Genomic DNA, 22,628 nt, shown 5'->3' with positions numbered 1-22,628 from the left:
GCGCTGTGATCGGCGCATAAGCCATCACAGATTTAATTAGTGCTTATGGAGGGTTAGCTTAATGTTAGCGCTGAATCCCTCACCTTTGAACAAGTAATAGACTCTGTAAAATGTTCTGAAGGCCTTGTCGTTCGGTTACATTGCTAAGTCCAAGTCCAAGTCACATTGCGACTGACGGTCAGTCAGTCAGTCAGTCAGTAAGTCTTGGTGTCGAACCCCGTCTGGGGCTCATGACCAGATATTTATTACTGTTGAATGTTACGGTTTTGTTTTTTGTGGGGCGGCCTCTCTGACGAGAGGACGGGTCTGTCCTTTTTACATACTACTGGTTTTTGCCAGCATAGTCTTTCTCGGGTCTGAGTCCCTTGGTACTCGAGACCATATTTTACTGACTCAGATTTGAGACTTCGCTTTTCGTCGCCTCCTACGACTCGCAGGGTCACGGTGGAGGTATTCGACCCTGCCTCCACACGGGAGTGATCTCTCTCCTCTTGTCCTGTTCAAGTCAAAGTGGTTACATTGCTGTTGGCTTTGCCAGCACAGTCTCCAGTGGCGCCGACCGCACTGAAAACAGTGTCACGTGTTGTTTACCGGCAGTCGCTTAGCAACGGCTTCATGTTTAATGACGTAATCGACTGTTTACTCTGTCGTAACGTAGGAAAGGCTGTATCTTCTGGCTTTCATGTCACAATATTATCAAACAAACAGGAAGTCAACTTATGAACTTATATACTTCCTGACAGTTATTCATCACTAGTCTATGTCTGTATCTAGATCTAACGGCACTTCCTCTCAAATGCATATGCTAGGCCTGGGCTAATGTAGTACCGATTGTTAAGGTTACTATGAATGGCGAATTGCGACGAATCTTGCTTTTCCTTTAGAAAGTGAGAATACTCAGGACTTCATGGTAGCCAGGCTCCGGAGCGAAAATAAAACCTGGGAACTTCCGAATAAGTAGGAATACCAATCATATAACTTAGATATCGTTATGTGAGAACAATGGTCGCCACTGGGGGCACGCGGTAACATAGTTGGTTGAGGCACTATGCTACATGCCGGAAGGTCACGGGTTCGATTCCCGATGAGGTAATTGGATTTTTCAATTGACCTAAACATTCCAGCCGCACTATGACCTTGGGATCGATTAGCCTCTGACAGAAATGAGTGCCAGGAATCTTCCTGGGGGTAATGGTGGCCGGCGCGTAAGGCTGACAACAATATGGGAGCCCCGACTTCTCACAAGCCTATGGTCCTCCACAGCTTGTTACAGGGATAGCTTTACCTTTTTATGGTCGGCATTAAATTAGATTAGCAGTTCGTGCAGTATTAGCACATATCGTTCATAATTACGGGACAGCGAACACGATCTGGAGATTTGCCTCCTGATAACTTTAATTACAAAGAGGACGTAACTTGTTGCCACGCTGATTAATGGATCCAGTTAAACGGTCTGTGGCAGTGAAAGTGACGGGGTGTGAACTGGGAGGAATGAAAGTGCCGAAGAAAGTATCACAGTCGTCGTTGCCCTGGAAATTGTCTACTTCTGTTCTTCTTTCTCTTATATTTTTTTTGTCCATTGTTTATAGTTGCTTATGTCGAGAAAGTGTGGTGCTCTGCGTGGGCTCTGTTGCTTGGTGGAGAGTAAAGAGAGGCAACGTCCACGCTCTCTTTCTCTTGCCCCAACAGTTATCTTCAGCGGAGCGACACAGTCTTCGTATTCTATGGCTAAAAGAAGTTTTCTTGGGTTTAGTGGCATGGAAGAAAATATTTTGTCCGAGGGGAATCTGTTGCTCCTACTGCTTTATTATTATTATTATTATTATTATTATTATTATTATTATTATTATGAGTCGGTATAGCGACTGACTATGGGNTTATTATTATTATTATTATTATTATTATTATTATTATTATTATCTTTTTTCTTATTTCGTGTATGTATGTATGTATATGGTTTGTTCGTCTCTGTGTTCATGCTACATTTATAATTGGCCTTTGGGCTGCTGAGTAAGCGCTTATCATCCTATTAAACCTTTTCGTCATCATGAAATTCTTCGTCGTCGTCGATATTCTGCGTCTTGGTACATTTTACAAGTTTGGAAGTAGTTGATCGGGGTTCAATTTCAGGAAGGGCATTTTTTGATGTATGCCCAGACTGGATCTGGGACCCAGCCTTTGCCGATAACTAACCCCCCCCCCCACACAAATCGCAGGAACATAAAACTGATATTTCTAATAATACATGCACGGCGTTTAGGCCACCAGTGCATGGGGTTTCACGTCCACTCATCCTCGTGCCTAAATCTTGTGACTCATGCTCCTTAGGCACGCGGGGGACTTCACCTCACTGTTAAGAGTGCTCTTCTTCTTCTTCTTCTTCTTCTTCTCCTTCGCCTCCTTCTTGTCCTGAGCTGTGACGAGTAGTCCGTAGAATTTTACTGCCACTTCAGAGGGACGTGCTGCCTCCATCTTCAGGGTTCAAAAGTAAGCCAAACAGTAAGTCCCTGCTTCCACCATGCTTAGCATACTATTCGACCAGCAGGTTCTTCCGAAACATCGGGAAAACGTGTCGCAATACACGGCTCCACATCAAAAAAAGTAACAAGTCTACTCACAATAGTGTGTGTCGGGATAGCTCAGTCGGTGTAGCGGCGATCTACGGGTTGAACGGGCCGAGTTTGATTCTCGGCAGGCCATTTTTCTCTTTTTCGCAGCGTCCAGACCGGTTCTGGGGTCCACCAAGCCTCCTATCCAAATGGTACCCGGGGTTCTATGGGCTTAAAGCGGCCTGGGCGTGAAGCTGACCACTCATCTCCATCCAATGCATAGGCCAAGAATGGTGAGACTGTACCTTCATTCTCCAATATGTCTTCATGACACAGTGCCTAATTAATTAAGCATAAGGACAACTTTATATTTTTACATTATTACTCTTAATAGTTACCACTGCGAGAACCTGAGATCTCACAAGATATTACCGTCTTTTTATACTCTGCTATCAGCGGCATTCTTTTTTAAATGAAGTCAATATTAGGAGCTCTTGCTAGCACAGTACCCTGAGGCGTATTATTTTTATCACTTCTTTGAATCAGTTCATAGTTTAGGACCCACTAGTGCATATGCATGTCGCGATTTTATTGTATATTGTAGGGGACTGACGCCGTGACCTGAAAACTTCAAGATGACGATTTGTGAAGTTCAGTGCGAGACAGATTTACCGCCATTAAACAGTACTTTGCACTTGTCACAAAAAGTGAAGCGATTTACTTTCTCACAGAGCTGGCACTCGTTGAGTGAAATTCTCAGCTCTGTTTCCGACTATTCCCACTGACAGTTTTTGTGGTTTTCCCCATTAACTTGTGGCAATGCGACTATAATACCGGGTACGGTATAGTAGACTAAAATATACCACGACCCCTTTCTTCCACATTCTTAACAAATTCATTCGTCATCCAGTCCCATAAAGTAATCTCTTCTTCTGTTCCTCTTGCTCCCATTTGGAGCATAGACTTCCGTGAAACGCTTCGTTTCACTTCAGTTTCTTAATCTAAGACAGCCGGTAGGACTACTTGGACGGGGGATTCGCCAGTCGCAAGGCATCTACTTATCACAAACACAGAATTAACATAGACATTCATGCATTTAGTGGGATTCGAACCCATGATCCCAGTGTTCGAGCGGGCGAAGATATTTCATGCCTTAGACCTTGTGGCCACTGTGAGCGGAAAAGGAATCTATATATTTCTGAAATAGAAGATTTAAATTTAGTATTTATACGGAATGGACATCAGCTTTGGAGTGTCCCGGGATACAAGGGAAATGTTCACATTTTGTTCACACATTTTAAACTCTTTTTGTTGAGACTTATTGCTTGGTTTCTCCTTCCCATTCATTGCCGAATCCCTAAAAACACATCGAATGATATTTTGTACTAGCCTGTTCTATGCTCCTTATGAGATATCTTCTTTGAAACCATCGGTTCTTTGGTCTGGATTTGTTCGGTGTTTGATATAAGTGAAGGGAATATTACAGAGCAAGTTGGCTCAAGTGGTTAGGAAGCAGACTTATCAATTCTGACGGGTTCTGACGATGATGTATAATACTCAGCATTATGACGTTTCCGAAAAAGGATATGTTTCCGTCCTCAGGTGAGGGAGGGAGACACATACTCTGTTGGGTGCCTTAGAAAGAGTTAACCTCAATCACAGGTGTCTCTCCTCCCCTGGACTGAGGACGGAAACAGATCCAGTTTCCAAAACGTTCTTTTATACTTTCTAGAATACCGGACGATGGACACTCCAGTAGTTCTAATTATTCGGACTTGTATTTCTGAGGTGATCGGCTCCAATATCGGTCGAAACTCTTGGCTATTCTGACAGATTTTCCCCACTTTCCCCCAGCTCTCGAATGTAAATAACGGAATATTACTCTGATTATGCCACGGCCGTTGCCTTCCCGATTCTTTCCAGTTCATTAAGCATCCAACCATCACGGGCTGTATACAGAAAGCATCAAATAAACTATACAGGAGTTCGGTGCCATACTTCAGGAGCGCACCGAGGTTTCCCTATAGAATAACTTTGAAATAGGAACCCCCGTCCGCAAAGGTAAAATAGCAGCGCTAGGGCGGCATTTAAAATCATTTCATTTAAACTTGGCGCCTCAGTGTCGAACTGCACTGCATAGAGGAGCAGCCATCCACCAGCACTCGTGCCATTTCCAAGATTGTGGGGACATCAGAATCAAGTGTTTGGAGGATCCTGCACTGCCAACAGCTTTATCCGTATCATCCAACGCGAGTACACGGCGTAGGTCCAGCTGACTTCGTACCAAGAGTTCAATTTTGTCAGTGGATACTGAACCAGTGTTTACATCAGCCCAACTTCCTGATCACGTGTTCTTCACAGACGAAGCGCAGTTTACAAGAGATGGCTGGCTCAACTGTCGAAATAGCCACGTTTGGGCTGACGAAAACCCCAACGTTACTGTAGTTGGTTACCACCAGGCGCAAATTTCTGTCAATGTCTGGGGGGGGGGCATCATTTGTGATCAATTAATTGGGCCTTTCCTCCTACCAACGCGACTCATTGGGCCCTTTTACAAGGTGTTCCTGGAACGTATCCTTCTGACTTAGCTAGAAGATTGTGCGGATGCAAATGTGGATACAGCATGACGGAGCGCCGGCACACTTCAGCATTGTATCACGAGACTACCTGGATGCTGCTTTTCATGCTCGTTGGATAGGAAGAAGAGGCCCAGTGCCTTGGCCACCCCGATCCCCAGACTTGACACCTCTGGACTATTTCGTGTGGGGCCATGTGAAAAGCCTGATCTACGACACGCTGATGGATAATGAATTCGAGCTGTTGGCCAGAATACTTGTTGCATGTGACGTGATCCGTGAGACACCTGGAATATTTGAAAGGGTGCGCCAAAGTTTCTTTCGTCGATGTAACGCAGCATGGAAAATGGAGGGCGCCAATTCCAACATCTACTCTAGCAGGTGAGTGTTAAATTGAGGCGCCAAGTTTAAACAGAATGATATTAAATGCTGCCCTAGCGCTGCTATTTTCCTTTTGCGGATATGGGTTCCTGTTTCAAAGTTGTTCTATAGGGAACCCTCAGTACGCTCCTGAAGTATGGCACCAAACTCCTGGGACACTCTGTATACTATATATATATATATATATATATGGAAGTAGTGGTGTCCAAGCGACAACATGTATACTTTGCCATAGATATCAAGATAACCACGTTACCACGTTTCAGTTAGTAAAAGCTCAGGAATAGTTGTTTCATTATTATTTGACATGTATCTGGGCAAACAAAAGAAATTCTGTATTTAACCAGAAATAATGGCAAGTTGGAATCAATATTTGTTCATACTGTTTCTCACAATTCAAATAATGGAATTCTCCCACTGTCCATATGATTATACTCCTTCAGTAACTTCCTCTGAATCCTCACAATGTCAGGAGCTCTTACTTCTGTTGCTATTGTTATCACAATTTCTGTTATTTACACTTTCACTGGCAGCTGGAGAAACACAAACGAGTGGGGGAAGGATGACAATGTTGCACTGGTGCCGGATTTCGGGTTTTCCCTTACATTCTATATATGCTGTTCATAGCGAGCATGTTTGAGTTTGTTTGAGACGGAAGCAGTCACATTGGCCTCGTTATGTAGGTATAGCTGTGCAGTCTGAATATCAATTTGATTCTTCGGCCCTACAATGACAAAGTCAATAGAAGGGTCTTCAGTTATTTAAAACCCAAAGCTGAGAAGTCAGTCAAGTCATGACTTATCTGGGCCGTTGTCCCAGGCCTGAGCATACTTGATAGTTGGGTTTTCAGTGTACAGAATAAAGTTAGTTATTTGTTTAGGGCCGCGCTATAGCTCAAGCGGATAGTCGCTGGCTTCCCACCGCGGCGGCCCGTGTTCGATCCCGGGTCTGGTCAAGTGGGATTTGTGGTGGACAAAGTGGGGCTCGGACAGGTTTTATCCGAGTATTTCGGTTTCCCCTGCCGATCTTCATTTCACCAATTGCTCCACAATCACCCTCACCTATCATCTGGGGCTGGGACAATAGGCCAGAAGTGGCCGCAGTACAAGGGACTCAGTCCCACCCCAATAGCAATAAATAATAATAGTTATTTCTTTACTTTGATTCTATTGACTTTAGCTGTTCCAATATTCTAATTCTTCATACTGTGTTAAGGACTGCAATTAATCTAAATCCTGTTTAAGAATTATATTTATGTCTCCAGTAAAAATGGCCGTACGTCAGTAGCATAGATCAGTTGGTTACGTTTGTTTAGACAGCAACTGTTTTTTTTTCTGAGGTGTAACCCAAACCGCCAAACATACTGTGAGAGAAAAACATTAGTCAGCGAACACTGAACGAATACTTTCTTATCGTAAATTTCTTACAATTTGCCACGTCTGTAAACTCTTATTAAGTTCCCACAGAATAACAACAGGTTTCGATGGGCTGTGTAATTTCGTCGAATTTGATCCAAATACACCCAGTATCATATAAAGTACTTCAATCAAACTTGGTTAATTTCGTGATCGGAAAAAATATAAACATGTAAGCCCCGTTTAAGAAGAAAGTTTGTTCAGTTTGTAGTATGACAGCACGGGAGATATACCTGGAGGCCTACCTCCATGAACTTCTTCGTTCACTACGGTTTTTCTAGATCTTACACATTCGGTAGGACTCCTTGGGCGGGTGATCAGCTCGTCGCAAGGCCTCTACCTGTACACAAACACAGAAAAACGCAGACACAAAATAAACATCCATGCCCTGAGTGGGATTCGAACCCACGATCCCAGTTTCCAAGCAGTGAAGAGAGTACATGCCTTAGACCGCTCGGCTGCCGTGACCCCTCTGCCAATTACATTTTCAATATTACAAACTTATCCGTCAACAATAGATCCATCTGAAGCCGCAACACCAAAGGACTTGTTTTACCCCAGTCCTGCAAGAAATAGACGCTATATATACACACACGCCGGTATAAAACTGATTCTTATATACAAATGTTAGTAACAGATGCGGGGATGAGAATTAGTTCCTTGATACTGGGACCTCAAATGAGCCTACTATACCAGACCATGATGACTGATGAGTTTGGTGTATTGTTCGAATTGTATATAATTCCTTATTAGTTCTTGCCTCCTCTTGAGATTCGAGACGAAGTTTGGTCAGCCCTGTCGACATTTACTGAAATGAGTAAACTAAACTTCAGCTACAAAGCTAAAGAAAAATGTTGTTTCTCCCAGAAGATAAAGAGAGAGAGAGAGAGAGCTGTGGTGAATATACCTAAGGGGCAATTCGGCTCTACAAGACAAACAACTCCTTTGTAAACACAATAAAGCAGTAATTCTCGTATCAGCTGAACATTTAATATAATTCAACAAAGCCTGCTACACAGGCTGCTCGAAGCAGTTAAGCTGGCGTCATTTCTATTGTTTCCTGCTTGGAGCTTGTTACAACTGTTCTTTTCGGTAGAAACTTCCCTGCGAAGATTATTTTGCAACAAGTTCTATATAATTCTAGTCAAATTGACATATATAGCAGAAAATCTGTTATAGTTATAAGTGTATTCATACATGTACACGACATGATGCATTTCAGTGCAGGGGCGAAACAAAAGCGTCAAATGAAAATGCCAGCCCTTCTGCCAGGAATGAAAGCAGGCAATCAAGTGTGTAGCCGGTTACCTTGCCGACTAAGCTATCATGGCTTCTTAGCTTGAGTAACTGTTCCTAAGATTTGCTTTCGACACTGAAAATATTGTATTATAATCATAATTCGAAGATATGGCAGAAAACAACACTTGTATGCCCTGTACAGAAGGACAGCCCTGGAATATTTGCATTTATTCTCTAGTAGATATTTCGGAGGAAGAGACTGCCTCCAGCAAAGAAGTGGAAATGTACTATAGAAAGTATATTTCTCCGAAACGTTAGTTCCTACCTACTTGACTGTATGACGTCATAATGAAGCCTCTTCCTCGTTTGCTAAGAAACACTTTTAGAACTGAACACACAACATGCCAGTATTCACTGACTGATGTAATATTGTACTGCAAGCTGCCCATAAGCTTGGTGCACAATGATTTCATGTAATCGTAAAGGTAAAAAAGTTAAAGTTGTCCCCGTACTTAACTAATTAAGCACTACGCCATGAAGGCGTATAGATGTATAGATCCACATTTTATTGAACTCGGCAATAGTTATAGGTGAGCTGTCAGCTTCACACCCCTGCCGCTTTAACCCCGGGGAAGGAGCCCCCGGTACCCTTGGATAGGAGGTTGGGTGGATCCCAGAGCCAGTCTGGATGACTTGGGGAAAAGAAAATTCTTGACCGCACCGGGACTCGAACTCCGATCTCGGTCGTCCAGCCAGTAGCCAGTCGCTATACCGACTGCGCTATCCCGGCTCATAAAATACAATACATATTCAGTGCATAGGAAGACAGAGCGACCCCCCAAAATGTATACACACTTCGGTGTACAGAATATCTGCTTAAATAATTTATTGGGATATCTTCGATTGAATTTTAAAAATAAATGGGTAACCTTTGTTAAATTGTGTTGTAGATGTTATCTACAGACATTTCCAAAGCTGTACTGAAGATATACCAATAAAATATTCAAGCAGATATTTTGTAAGTTGAATTGTTTGTAGATTGTTTTGTGCCTCTCTGCATACATAAGGCGCAAAACATTATTGCCAATTAAATCTAGCGGCTCTGCTTACACACCGACAACCTGTCCCTTCAGATTTTAAAACAAAATGGGACTGTACTCACGACCTGAACTTCGGGCAACAACAGAGATATGTATTTCTAAAGTATAATCATCCCATGAATATGAAGTTTACATTTATGACCACAAATTACATTTAATCCGAAACGAGAACTGTGATTTAAAAATGAGGAATCATAAAATTTTTCATAAGAAACAGCACCTAAAAACGAATGGTAATTAAGGGAGAGAATTGCCACATAGAGCTAACAGCATTAACTGTTAATCAGGAAGTTAAACTCAGATTTCATATTTCTGATCAAGATGTGTGATGAAGAAAGCAGTCTTCTGGGATGTGGCACCGTGTAGATGTGGTGTTAACCTACGTTTCGAAGGAACGTATCGCCTCCATCTTCAGGGTAGAAGGAAAAATAAGAAAATCCGCAAGCAGACTGCTTGTACCGGTTCTCACGTTCTCTTCTACCCTGAAGATGGAAGCGATACGTTCCTCCGAAACGTCTGTTAACACCACATCTACACGGTGCCACATCCCAGAAGACTGCCTTCTTCATAGTCACCACCGTGAAAACCTCAGATCTTACAAGATGTGTGATAATTAACTTTTAGACTTGGTGGTGTACTGCGTGTAACACCGTGCTTTATTGCATTCGTGGAGCAGCTCCAGATATCCTAGGATCGATACCTGAATGCCATGGCAGAATATTCACCTCTTGAAGAAATGTTTATATTGTACCGTAGTACTGTCTTTACTGATTTATTGGATATGATTTTGCACTGGCGCTATTGGGAAGTCACCGCTTATGCGGATACATGGAGAAGTGCAGCCACTGGCTAGAATCCCGTACAGGAAATGTAGTCACTGGATAGAGACTCGCACTTCTGACATTGAGAACGATTCTCACTGGAAAGGGCGGTCGCACTTTTTTCATCCGCGAAAAATGCAGAATTCTATAGAACCACATATGCATTTGCATAAGGAAAACGGCCGTTGGATGGAAACTGGCACAATCTTCACGGCAAGGACAGCTGTTTGCTAGAACTTGACGTTATTTCCGCGGCAAAGATAGCCGTTGGCTAGAATGTTTGCGGGAAAGGCAGCCATTGGCTACAGGCTCCGCGGGGATGCTTCCATTTGCTAGAGCTTCTCCTGGACGGCACGCCTCAGTTCCTCAGTCGCCTTCGTGAGTTCCCGGGACGTGTAGTCCCCCCTTTTGCTCTTATCGTCCCGTGAGTCATCCATGCTCCCAACGCTGTAATCCTTGGGCGGTTCTGTGGGGTAGCCACCGCCTCCGTGGCGAGCCGATGCAAACTTGGGACGCGGAATGCGGACCCTCTTCACGTCTAGTAGCCACGACTCCATCTCAGGACCTGCAATCATTTTGTGAAGTCAGTCCAGTCTCATAAAACCTTTCACCTAAATTTAACGTAAATATATTTTCTTGGTTGTAAAAAAGTCAAGGCTGAGAACATATGCGGTTAGTTCCAACCACAGTTTTGTATTACTGCCAGAGTTGGTCTTTTTCTTTTTCTCAGCAGGATGAATAGAGATTAAAGGAATATGTTAATAAGATATCGTGGAATATATTTGACCTCAGAAAAGGAAAGGAGAAAACTATAATGAAGACCTTCGCTGCCTTTACTGTTCACTGCGTTTCTTTTGAACTACGACAGACAACAGCGTAGAAAAAAATGAAACGTATACAAAATTGTTTAATTTCGTATAAAGAAGCCGATATAAGGAACGAGATGTAAAGTTAAAGTTGTCCCTGTGCGTAATTAATTAATTTATTAATTAGGCACAATGTCATGAAGACATATGGGAGAGTAAGGTATAGCTCCACCATTCTTGCCCTCGGCACCAGACGCAGGACAGTGGTCTGCTTCACGCCCCGTCCTCTTCACCCCCGAGTCGGTGGGCTCTAGAGCCGGTGTGGTCCTTGTGGAGAAGAGAAAAATCTTGACCCTGTCTAAGATTTAGTATATTAAAATCAATTAATGTAGTTCTGTTGGCAGTAGGCCCTATGATATCGACGTTTGCTTGAATAAATCCATGACTGTCACCAGTCCCACGGCATGGATTCGACAGAGTAAGTTGTTTCAAGCACGCACACTTCGAACTTGTATTTGGGAGAAGCTTAGACTTTGTAGTTCAGGCCGCCTCGTGGATTTGGACTACAGAATTAAACATAAACACGAGTATATTTTGACCTGTGGATCTATTGCCATACAACTGATGCATCACATACACGGCCAAAAATGCAGCAGCAGCGTTTTTTTTTTTTTGTATCTGTGCAGCTTGCGTATGTGCAGTGACGTCACACAGCAGTGGTGAGAAATTACGTGACAAGGGTTTTCTGTAGTTTGAGCCAGAACACCAACGGATTGGCTGAGTAGCGATCACGTGATGTGTTTCCTATAGTTCCGTGTCCGTGCAGCATCTATATAAGTTAGCAGAATTCCTAAGCTTAGTAACTTTCATTTAAAAAGTAACATCTGGTCATGAGCCCCAGACGGGGCTTGACACAAAGACAGACAGACTGACTGACCGTCAGTCGCAATGTGACTTTGACTTTGAAGCTGAGCAGTAGGCGGCCGGACTATAGCGGCAAACTTGAGGAGTACAGCAAGCCAGCAGTAAGCTTGAGGAGTACAGAAGAGTACAAGAAGTCGGCCTGTGAAGATTTAACGTGTGATGTGTAGCACACTACATTGATATTGAGAGTGTGTGATTTAGTGACAATATTTATATATAGTTCTTGTGTTATAAATCCTTTGCCAGGAAACGGATAGTGAAGACTAGTGGAAAAAGACAGAGAAGATTACTGTGGAGTGATTGGAAATTATGTAAATCAGCAATAGTGTACTAATTATTTGTAGTTACGACCTGTAGGTGGTTAATAAATCCTATTACTAATCCAAACCCCGTCTTTAGTTATTGATACACTTGACAATATGTATAATATATACGTACATATCTGAAGATACATGCCGCATAAGAATTTTGTGTTTTTTCATTGCCAGTGGGGTGGGACTAAGTCCCTTGACTGCGCNAACCCCGTCTTTAGTTATTGATACACTTGACAATATGTATAATATACATATCTGAAGATACATGCCGCATAAGAATTCTGTGTTTTTCTTTATTGCTAGTGGGGTGGGACTAAGTCCCTTGACTGCGGCCACTTCTGGCCTATTGTACCAGCCCCAGACGATAGGTGAGGGTGACTGTGGAGTAGTTGGTGGAGTGAAGATTGGCAGGGGAAACCGAAGTACTCGGAGAAAACCTTCCCCAGCGCCACTTCGTCCACCACAAATCCCACTTGACCAGACCCGTGGGATCGAACCCGGGCCGTCGCGGTGAGAAGCCAGCGACTAACCGCTTGAGCTACGCCGCGGCCTATTTTGTGGGTTACTTTAACATTAACATGTTATTATGAAGTTCATCAGGCTTACGCTAATTGTGAAGTACTGCATATGTGATGTGTAAATAACTAGAATTAGTTTAGTTTTGTAGTGTAACACCTCTAACAGATTTCGTAACTGCATAAAGTACGGCATTCATAGTGATCGTGGGATCGACTCATGTCGGGCTGAATAATATAATTTCACGGGTGCTGTGTTTGGATGGCTATGAGATCTGTAACTCAAAAGTCGAACTCACAGCTTTGCCAGTCGTGCAGCCCACATTGCATAACGGCATATTCTGAGAAAGCCAGTCATCCAGTTTCTAGTCCCTAAACGTCAGCGCACAATTGCCTTAGTTAACAGTACATTTTGTTCTTTAATAGCGCGTTTGGAGGATTCGCGAAATAAAGCGGCAGGCCGAGTACACAGTTCAGGTCTTTCAAGAAATTCAGATTGAACTCTGTGGCCGTAACGGAGCTGTACGGGCCATTATGTTGAATTCAGCTTTCTTTAATGACGTTATTACATGCTAGCTTTCCTGCTTCGTATTCTGGTTAGAATTTAAGCAATATGAAAGGCTACTCTGAGGATGTTAGCTTTTGTTCAGCCTTTTCAGACAAATGCTAGGATATCATCTTAGATGGCCCACAGCCACTTCCTCCGGGGCTTTTCAACTCTTCACCACTTTATTGTTACTTGCTGTACAATTTTTAGTCGACAAAATGTCGTTAAAAATCAAGAATTCTGATGCTGTGAAAAATATAATTATTATAAATAATATGTGGAGCCAGGATAGCGTAGTCAGTACAGCGACTGGCTACGGGCTGGACAACTGAGGGGTCGAAGTTCAAGTCCCGGTAAGGTCAAGAATTTTCTCTCCTCCACGTCGTCTAGACCGGCTCTNTAATAATAATAATAATAATAATAATAATAGATATTACTATTTTTCGAGTATTAATAAATAAAAATTACAAATATTAACAAGCAAACAAAATAAAATATTGTCAGTCTGTCGGTTAGTCAGTCACTCAGTAGGTAAACAAGGCAGGTTCTTTGGGTTATCGTACTGCGAGGAACGAAGTCAACAGGTTGGTTGCTTGACTCATTTGTTAGCTAGTCCATTATTTGACCAGTCACAACTCCTCGGATTTCTTTGAAATAATAATATAAATTGTAGCCTACAGTCGACTGGTTTAGCTTTGTACATAACAGTAGCCTATATGTAACGGCAAGGAGACGGCCTCAGCAAAGGACCACGAGTACACTGTATTACAGCAAACACATTGCGTGCAGATTATTCGAATAAAGTTAATGGCTATGAGTAACAACTGGCACAGTGTGGAGCTTCATAATATCTCCTTTCTACTGGCATTTATTAGTATGAATAAATAAAGGGATCGAGATGGGCGGGGCACGTAGCACGCACAGAGCATATGAAAACGCATATGACATCGTAATCGAAATCCCTGCATGGAAGAAACCACTTGTAGAAACCTAGGCGTAGATGTGAATGTAGGCCTAGTTTTAAAGTGGATATTCGGGAAATAGCTTGTAAAGTGGACTGGATTCATCTGTCTCAGAACCGAGACCAGTGGTGGGCTGTTGCGAATATGGTAATGAAATTGTGTTTCGTAAAAGAGGATAAAGAGTAAGCCACGGCCGCGTTCTTCCACATCCTTTCTACTTTATCATTCACCAATCCTGCCTATGCTGTGTAGTCTAGGTACTAAAATAGTCGTAAAATGAAAGACAGAAAACAAACTAAAATTAAATTCTCCGACAGATTCCGGTACAAATTTCGCACACAAAATTTCATTCAAGTGCATGATATAGTTTCAGATTTGAAGAATGTGGAAATCTGGATTATCTATGGCTGTACAGTCTTTTTGTTGGACCTTGGTCACTTTTTCAGTTTCTTAATCCCATACACAGTCGGTATAACTCCTTGGAGAATTGATCAGCCCGTCTCAAGGCCACTACCTACACACAGAACAACATCAACACGGAATAAACGCACACAGACATCGATGCCTTGAGTGGGATTCGAAGCCGCGATCTCGGCGTTCGAGCGAGCAAAGACAATTCATGCCTTAGACCGCGCGGCCGCTGTGATCGGCATGTGGCAGTAGAAGAACCTAAAAGTGGGCAGATATTAACTATATTTTTCCACCCACTTCGTTTAGAACAGTTAATAATTACAAGTTAAAACCACTTTAAGCTTCTTAGAAGTAAAGTTGATACCGAGACGCTAATATAGTTCGAGAATAAGTGCAGGTACGAAAAGAACTGAGATTTGTTTTACGCAAAGGAAGAGACACGTAACGGTGGAGCCCGCGTCACTAAATGGCCTACTGTGACTGAACACGGCTTCGCAGGGGCTGCCTTTTCACTCTTTCGCAGACAGGTTTTGAAATATTCTTTTTGTGTGTGTCTGCTTTGCCTTGAACTTAGTCCGGCCCATTCAGAATCGTCTGGCAGCGTTGCCACGTACAAGCAAATGGGAACATCTCGTTTTGTTTCCATTTTGAAGTAACTTCACCTTTGTGACAGTATTACTGACGGCATTACTCTTTGTGGCGTCGTATTGCAGTACCCTGCTGCACGTCACTTATTTTCATTTCTTTAATACTTTAAAATTAAAAAAAAACGGGAATTTTAAGATAAGAAGTGAAAATTATTCTTTTTAAATTGCTACCTTCTTCGTTACTTCAGTACGCCACCCCACAGCCCCTCTCTAGTATTCATCACCAGCATGGACCTTATATCGTAGCAACTGTTTGGTGTGTAAAGCACGTATACATAAAATTCTTTCATAACTCCAGTTTTCCTCCGTTTCTCGTCTCTGGTCTGGTTCTTAGGCAACCGTAGCTGCTGAACAAAACAGACGTTACGCGTCATAACAGCGGTTGGCTCCAAAGTCAGTTAACTGGTTATTAAACTGTGCATTGGAATACATACTGAATATGTATAAATTGTTCGAAGAGAGATACTGTATGTTCAACGCACAATTCACAACGCTGTGATACCGTACCACAAAATGCCTGGAGGGTTTAAGTCTGAATATTGCTGTTAATGCGAGAGACTGTTAAGTCTGAACATTGCTGTTAATGCGAGAGACTGTTTTAAGTTAAGTGACTTTTGGGTCACTCTGTAGAAGTCGTGTGATGTTACACCCTTTTTTATTTCCGGTGCCTTATTCTTTCGTGTTGACGAAAGGGAATACAGCAGCCTATTCATGGGACTGGTACAAAAGCCAAGAAGAAAATAAGCAATGCCAAACCACCGTATCGACTCTCAGTAATAAAACCGGAAACCAGTTCTCGCCTTTTTGTGTGTATGTGTACGCATGCGCGTAAGCGTGTGCGTGTGAGATAAAATCGAAATAACAACATATTAAGTAAATGAGCAGTGTAGAACATCACACAATAAGTAACATCTTGGACTGTACAAGTAGCCCAGTACGTTTAGGATAATGAAATCTCGGAGGTTACGATGGACTGGACATGCAGCCCATGTGGGGGAGACAAACAACGGAAACAGTTCTGATGAGGGAATATATCGGCAGTCTTCCACTTGAGAATGTTTGCACTTCTTGGAGGGTTGGTGATGGGTAGGTGGTTGGAACTAAGCCAAGGTTGAGCCCAGTGGAGCGATTTGTTATTAGCGGTGCTGAAGCTTTCGCCGACACAGAGAGAACACTTAAGTGTGCCGTTATTTACTTAGTTATATCGAAGGCGGACTTTTGTGAATATGGTAATGAACCTTCTGGTCGCCTACAAAGAGCATGGGATTGCTTCACTAGCCGAATAACTAGCAACAGCTCGCTACTCTACTGTAACTGGTTACGTCAATTACCAGCTTTCGTAAAAACGGATATGAGCCTTCGGGTTCGTAATAACAGGGAATAACAAACAAAACAAACTCCGTGGCCTGTAGTCCGCAAGCCAACTATACTGACCAAGCGACTACCGCTTGTAGGCGAAGTTAGTGCCAACCTTTGCGGATAGAGTGTGTCACATGGTCAGCGCAACGGATCCCCACGGCCATTAATTTCGATTTTCTAGACCGGAGCCGCTATTTCCTTGAAATAGCTCCTCAATTATCCGCGCCAGACCCATTAGTTCTCAGCAAATCTGGTAGCGCCGGAAATCGAACCCGGGACATCTGGATCTGTAGCCAACAACTGACCATAGAGGCAAGAACAGTGAACAGGTCTGAGAAATTATTTCGTTGCACCAATGGCGGGATTCTGTGAAGACGAGTATGAATTTGTAGGGCCCACAGCGGGAGAGAATTTGTTGTCGAATTTACCTGTGTCAGTGACTGGCTTTTGTAAAACCCGTTATGCGCCTTAGGGTTTCCTGAGATAGGAATTTCTTGATCGGCTGAATAACGTCGTGAGGAACCTTTACCATGCAGTCAGAATTAGTGAACCGCCATGTTTTCAGACCATCATCATGTCAGACATAACGGTTCGTGACTTACCGCCAAGAAGTGGGGGGGGGGAGGATGTGATTCGCGGTGTAATGAAAAAGTGTTCATTCCCGAGAAACGGGGCTTGACACGTGGAACCAACTTCGCTCCTGTCAGGGATGCTGTGTTCGCGAGGTCAGTTGTGACGTGTAGTTTAGCAGAAGTGACAAATAGTCATTGTGTGCGTATATTTCTCAGTCATAACTCTTCATTGAATTGGCCAGTTACAGATGGGTTTAAGGGAAATGCCACTGAGTTCTCAAGCTAAGTGTCCGTTTTGATGTGATGTCCAGTTAGTAATTTATATATACCTCAATCTCGACAAGCACATGTTTAATTAAACTTAAGGACTGGTAACGGTACAAGACAACGCACCTGTCATGCATTCGCTTCTTCAGCACACCGAACAGAAACAAGATTTTACGCACATCAGACATATCCGACAAACCACATGACCTTTGATTCTAGCATCCTGTTGTGTTTTATACATATAATTCTTATAATACCATCGACACACCTACCTAGCCGGGGTAGCGCAGTCGGTATAGCGACTGCCTACGGGCTGGACGACTGAGGGGTCGGAGTTCGAGACCCTGGGGCCCACCCAGCCTCCTATCCAATGGGTACCCGGGGCTCTTTCCCCGAGGTTAAAGAGGCAGGGGCGTGAAGCTGACCACTCACCTCCAGGTAGTGCCGAGGTCAATAAATGTGGATCTATACATCCACTCCCCCATACGCCTTCATGGCGTAGTGCTTAATTAGTTAAGCAAAGGGACAACTTTACCAACCATTTACAACTACATAGCATCAATGAAAAAGTAAAGGTATCCCTGTAACAGACCTTGGAGGCGCATAGATTTGTGAGATGTCTAGGCTCCCACATTTTCTAGACAATCGGCTCACAGATGGCGGTAAGGTTGTCAGCGTTACACGCCGGCCACCCTTTACTCCCAGGAATATTCCTGGTATTCATTTCTGTTAGAGGCTGAGTTGACCCCAGGGCCATAGTGCGGCTGGAAGGATTAGATAAATTGAAAAAATCCACCTCATCGCGATTCGACCCCGCGACCTTCCGGCTTGTGGCTTAGTGCCTCAACCAACTACGCTACCGCGTGCCCCCTTAGCATCAGTAGTGTTTTTATTTTTAGCCACTACGTATTTGAGCCACATTTCTGGGTCATCTTCAGACACTAAACACAGTCAAACCTCAATCAGCTGAGTAATCATCATCCCATATGTTCTCACTTATAGTCTATTGTTTCCGTCCATAAGTAACAATTCACAATACTGATTCACACTTAATCCATACAGTGGTCGTTATGTGTATGAAATATTCCTATAATTATTAAAATATTGAAATATATATGCATTATCGCAATGCTACATATTTCGGCCATATAAGGCCATCTTCGAGCAACGCTTTTACACACATACGGCACAATAACCGATTCTATGGACGTCATAAGGACAGGAAGGAAGGGCAGGCATTTAAACACCATAGAAAAATACCACATTTACAAAATTGGTAGAAACAGTTTACATAAGAATGATGCACACATGGAAGTACACAACCCTATATTTCAAACAGTGAATGAGCTTTACGATAGGTAGCAGTACACTCGATACCTAAAACGATGTATAAGCAAGAGCAATCACACCAAAATCAATACAGAGAATTCAAAGGGACACTTGATACGCACATTCAAGGAAAGACACACCAGTGAAATACAGCATTTAGATACACAAGGCAATATAACGAAACATTAAAAGCAGAATTATACTGTCTCGTGTTTTGTAGGCAACGCGACAAGAAATTGTGTGGGTTCTCGGATTTGAATGAATACCTTTATTGGACAGTCACTTTTACACTCAAGCTTACAGTTTTCTCCACTTATAACGTCCTTTAGACGTTACTTCTCTAATGGTACAACACTTCTGCTCTAGTAAAAGTTAAAAAAAAAAGTAAAGCTATCCCTGTAACAGGCCGTGAAGGCCCATAGGGCTATGAGACGTTGAGGGTCCCACATTATCTAGACAATCGGCTCAAATATGGCAGTAAGGCTGTGAGCCCTACGCGCCGGCCCCTCTTTACTCCCCAGGAAAATTATTGAATTAATTCTTCCAGATATAAGTGTGTAGCTTTCCCGCTACCATAACCTGCGCATCGGGTACCAGTTCTTTTATTTGGCAACACTGTATTAAGGTGCGGCAACACAGAGCGCTACGTACGCTATGTTCACTAAAGAACAGAAAAATGTCTCCCTTTATTGCCAGTGTGACTGCCGCTAGTTAGCTGCGTCGCAGAGTGTTCGATTCTCGGCTATATTTTTAAAACGTCGCGCTGGACGGGCATGCGCACTGGGCTCGCTTCCAAGTGTCAGCTGCGCGCCTCAGTAATTCCCCACTCTGATAACAACACGTGTTACGTATCATTCAGCGCAGTATTCGATTAGATGAAAATGACACTGGAGGAATTAATTGAAGAAGTAAGGAAGTATCCATGTTTGTGGAACAAAGGGTTAGAAGAATATCGGAACCAGAACATGCGGCATATGCCTGGGACATGATTTCTGGAGAACTGAATACACCAGGTAATGTACAAACATTGTTCTTTTATCTATAAGTGAAGAAAAATATTTTGATCAACCCCATTCATTCGGAAATATTCTTTACATTTTAACTTCATCTTCACGTAACTGCTTTATCAGATGATGAAATTCACCAGACTTTGTTCTTCTTAAGTTCACGCCATGCACCCACTTCCTTTTACGTTTACACAAGGAAAGTAACAGCAAAAGCTAATCGCCGGGATCATCGCTGCCCCCCCCCCAAGGCACACTATCGGCCAAAATCTCATTCAAGACTGAGCAGTTTCGTACCAAACATAGCTTTCTGTGGCCACGCGGTGTAGCGAACATAGCGTACACAGCGTACGTAGCGAATATAGCGTAGCGCGCTGTGTGGCCGCCCCTTTAGACCCATATCGCAGTAAGTCATTTGAATGAACTGGTAACGGTATTGAAGGAAATGGCCATGGCCTATTTAATGTACTGCTAAAATTTAACACGAAGGATTGAGGGAAAAAATAAAATTGGAATAACCGGTCTCCGGGTCTTGATTCGAAGTCGAAACCCTCAGAATGCGAAGGAGAGATGCATTGCCAGTCTCTCTCGACTGAGTTCATTTCTGTGGTTTTTAGTGTAAGGTATGCTGCCACAGCTGTATTCCTATGCGCGACAACTTACATTTCACTGACGCGTGCAAATACTGTACTAAGAACCTGGTCGTCTCCATATTAGCATTTTTAACGCCATTCATCTCTGTAATGTCTCAATATATCATACCAAATTATGAGTTTGGTTAAAATATACGTTAATACTTATCAACCAAACTGAAGTGATGCCCGTCACCGTAGCCGAGCGGTCTAAGGCATGTACTGTCTTCGCTCACTTGAAAACCGGGATCGTGGGTTCGAATCCCACTCAGGGCATGGATGTTTAGTTTGTGTGTGTGCGTTTTTCTGTGTTTGTGTACAGGTAGAGGCCTTGCGACGAGCTGATCACCCGCCCAAGGAGTCCTACCAAATGTGTAAGATCTAGAAAAACCGAAGTGAACGGAGAAGTTCATGGAGGTAGGCCTAGGCCCACTGGGGCTCTAGTGCCAAGGAAAAAAAACTGAAGTGATATGTTAATTGAAGGCAATGAAATATTTTTGTTTCTACATCTGAATTTCACATCAGCAACGTGTTATATTATGGCAATTAATAATTACAAAAGTGAAGTGGTCTATAACTGCTGACGTTGGTATCCATGCACTTTTTTGAATTTCTACTGGGACTGGTGGAAGAGGCGAGATAGTGACATCACAGTCAACTTTCCTACGGAACACTGAAAGTAAACTGAACCAAATTCCTGAACCTATCTATGGCTCTGCAGTCCTTTTGTTGGACCTTGGCTACATTCTCAGTTTCTTAATCCTGTATACAGTAAGAAGAACTCCTTGGACGGGGGATGAGCCATTCACAAGGCCGATGCCTACGCACAGAGTACTGACATCCATGCCTTGAGTGGGATTGGAACCCACGACTCCAGCATTCGAGCGAGCCCAGACAGTTCATGCTTTAGACCCCGCGGCTACTGTGATCGGCGCCTGAACTTATTGCAGCACGAAAACCAAGCGGACTAATCAGGGTCCTTGGGAGAAGTGACTTAGTCAAAACAAAAACAAACTCCGTGGCCTGTAGTCCGCAAGTCAATTATACCGACCGAGCGACCGCCTCTTGTCGGCGAAGTTAGCTCTGAGGTCTAGTGGTAAGAATTCCTGCTTAAAGATCAATAGGTCCCGGTTTCAATTCCAGGCGCTACCAGATTTTCTGAGAAGCAATGCGTCTTGAACGGTGTCCACTCAGCCTCGTGATGATAATTGAGGAGCTATTTCAGCTGCTCCGGTCTGGAAAACAGACTAATGGTCGTGGGGATCCGTTGCGCTGACCACGCGGCACTCTCTACCCACTAAAGTTGGCAGTCAGAAGGTATCAGCAATGCATAAACTGGAGCAAAGTTCCGTTATGCTTACGCACTTCCTTCAGGAAGTCGGAACTTCTCCAGCTCGGCTGCCGGCTGAGTGACGGTAATGCGGCCGCGGGAATCATGACGCACCGCAAGAGCTAATCTGGGCCACTGCCTACTTTGCGGAGACCAGAGTAGGCCACGGACAGTGTCGGTAACCTAACGCGGGTCGTAGCAACATTATGGCGCACACTGATGCAGTGGAAAGGAATGGTAAGGCAGCGGTAATGATCAGTTTCAGGACATTTTTCTCGTTCTTGCCTGTGGAAGGATGAGAGTCTGTTTACGAATGTGATGAATTTAGAAAAATCTTGGAAGGAAGCGTTAATGATCTCTCAAAAAGTATTTGGAGCCTGGCTTTGGTTAGTTGAGCTGTTAATTTCACATGACGAACTGAAATAAAAATGTTCATGGCCAGTTTCAGCTTAGGCCTGCTGTTCCACATTTCAACTGGACAGATGGGAACCACAGAAATCTAGTGAGATTAACCGGTACACCTTCCGAGATTCGAACCGGGTACAGACCAAATACAAGTCAGACGCGTAGATACAGAAGCAACTCGCTAGGTAATTACATGCCTGATCGTCAGTTCCTTCATTATCTCGGAGATCGGCTGATGCTTGAAATGTTCAATCTTAATCTCTTCAGCAGAATTCCGAAGCACTAACCTGAAAGTGGAATTTCCGGTAGGTTCAGCAGGTAACGCGTGTTAGTTTGTTCACGATTCAGGAACACATTGCAGAGGAAGTTTACGTAGTAAACCTTCACCCCAAGAAAAGTGCGGATCGACTTACCTTCTGAATGAATGAATCAATGTATAAGGGGTGGGCCTTCTCAGCCCTTGCACCGCGACCACAGTGATCTATTGTGCCTCCCCATCCCCTCAGCAACTCTGCGCTTCGAA

General features: G+C 43.3%; 2 protein-coding genes across 2 annotated transcripts in view; one reads left to right on the top strand and one right to left on the bottom strand.

The window, feature by feature from the left end:
* The window catches only part of LOC111874583, a gene marked incomplete at its 5' end in the record, with an annotated part of 144,065 nt that overhangs the window by 25,141 nt on the left and 96,296 nt on the right, over positions 1 to 22,628 (top strand). The gene's annotated exons all lie outside the window — the stretch shown is intronic.
* The window catches only part of LOC111874581, a 57,342-nt gene continuing 44,609 nt past the window's right edge, over positions 9,896 to 22,628 (bottom strand). The window contains exon 4 of the mRNA XM_023870194.2: positions 9,896 to 10,646. Coding sequence (XP_023725962.1) covers positions 10,414 to 10,646 — 233 coding nt within the window. The 3' untranslated portion in view covers positions 9,896 to 10,413. The remainder of the gene's footprint in view (positions 10,647 to 22,628) is intronic.

Source organism: Cryptotermes secundus, unplaced genomic scaffold, assembly GCF_002891405.2.
Source record: "Cryptotermes secundus unplaced genomic scaffold, Csec_1.0 scaffold1296, whole genome shotgun sequence".
Classification (NCBI taxonomy): Eukaryota; Metazoa; Arthropoda; class Insecta; order Blattodea; family Kalotermitidae; genus Cryptotermes; species Cryptotermes secundus.
Note: the sequence above shows the minus strand (reverse complement) of the source record. Positions and strands in the feature narration are given on the sequence as shown.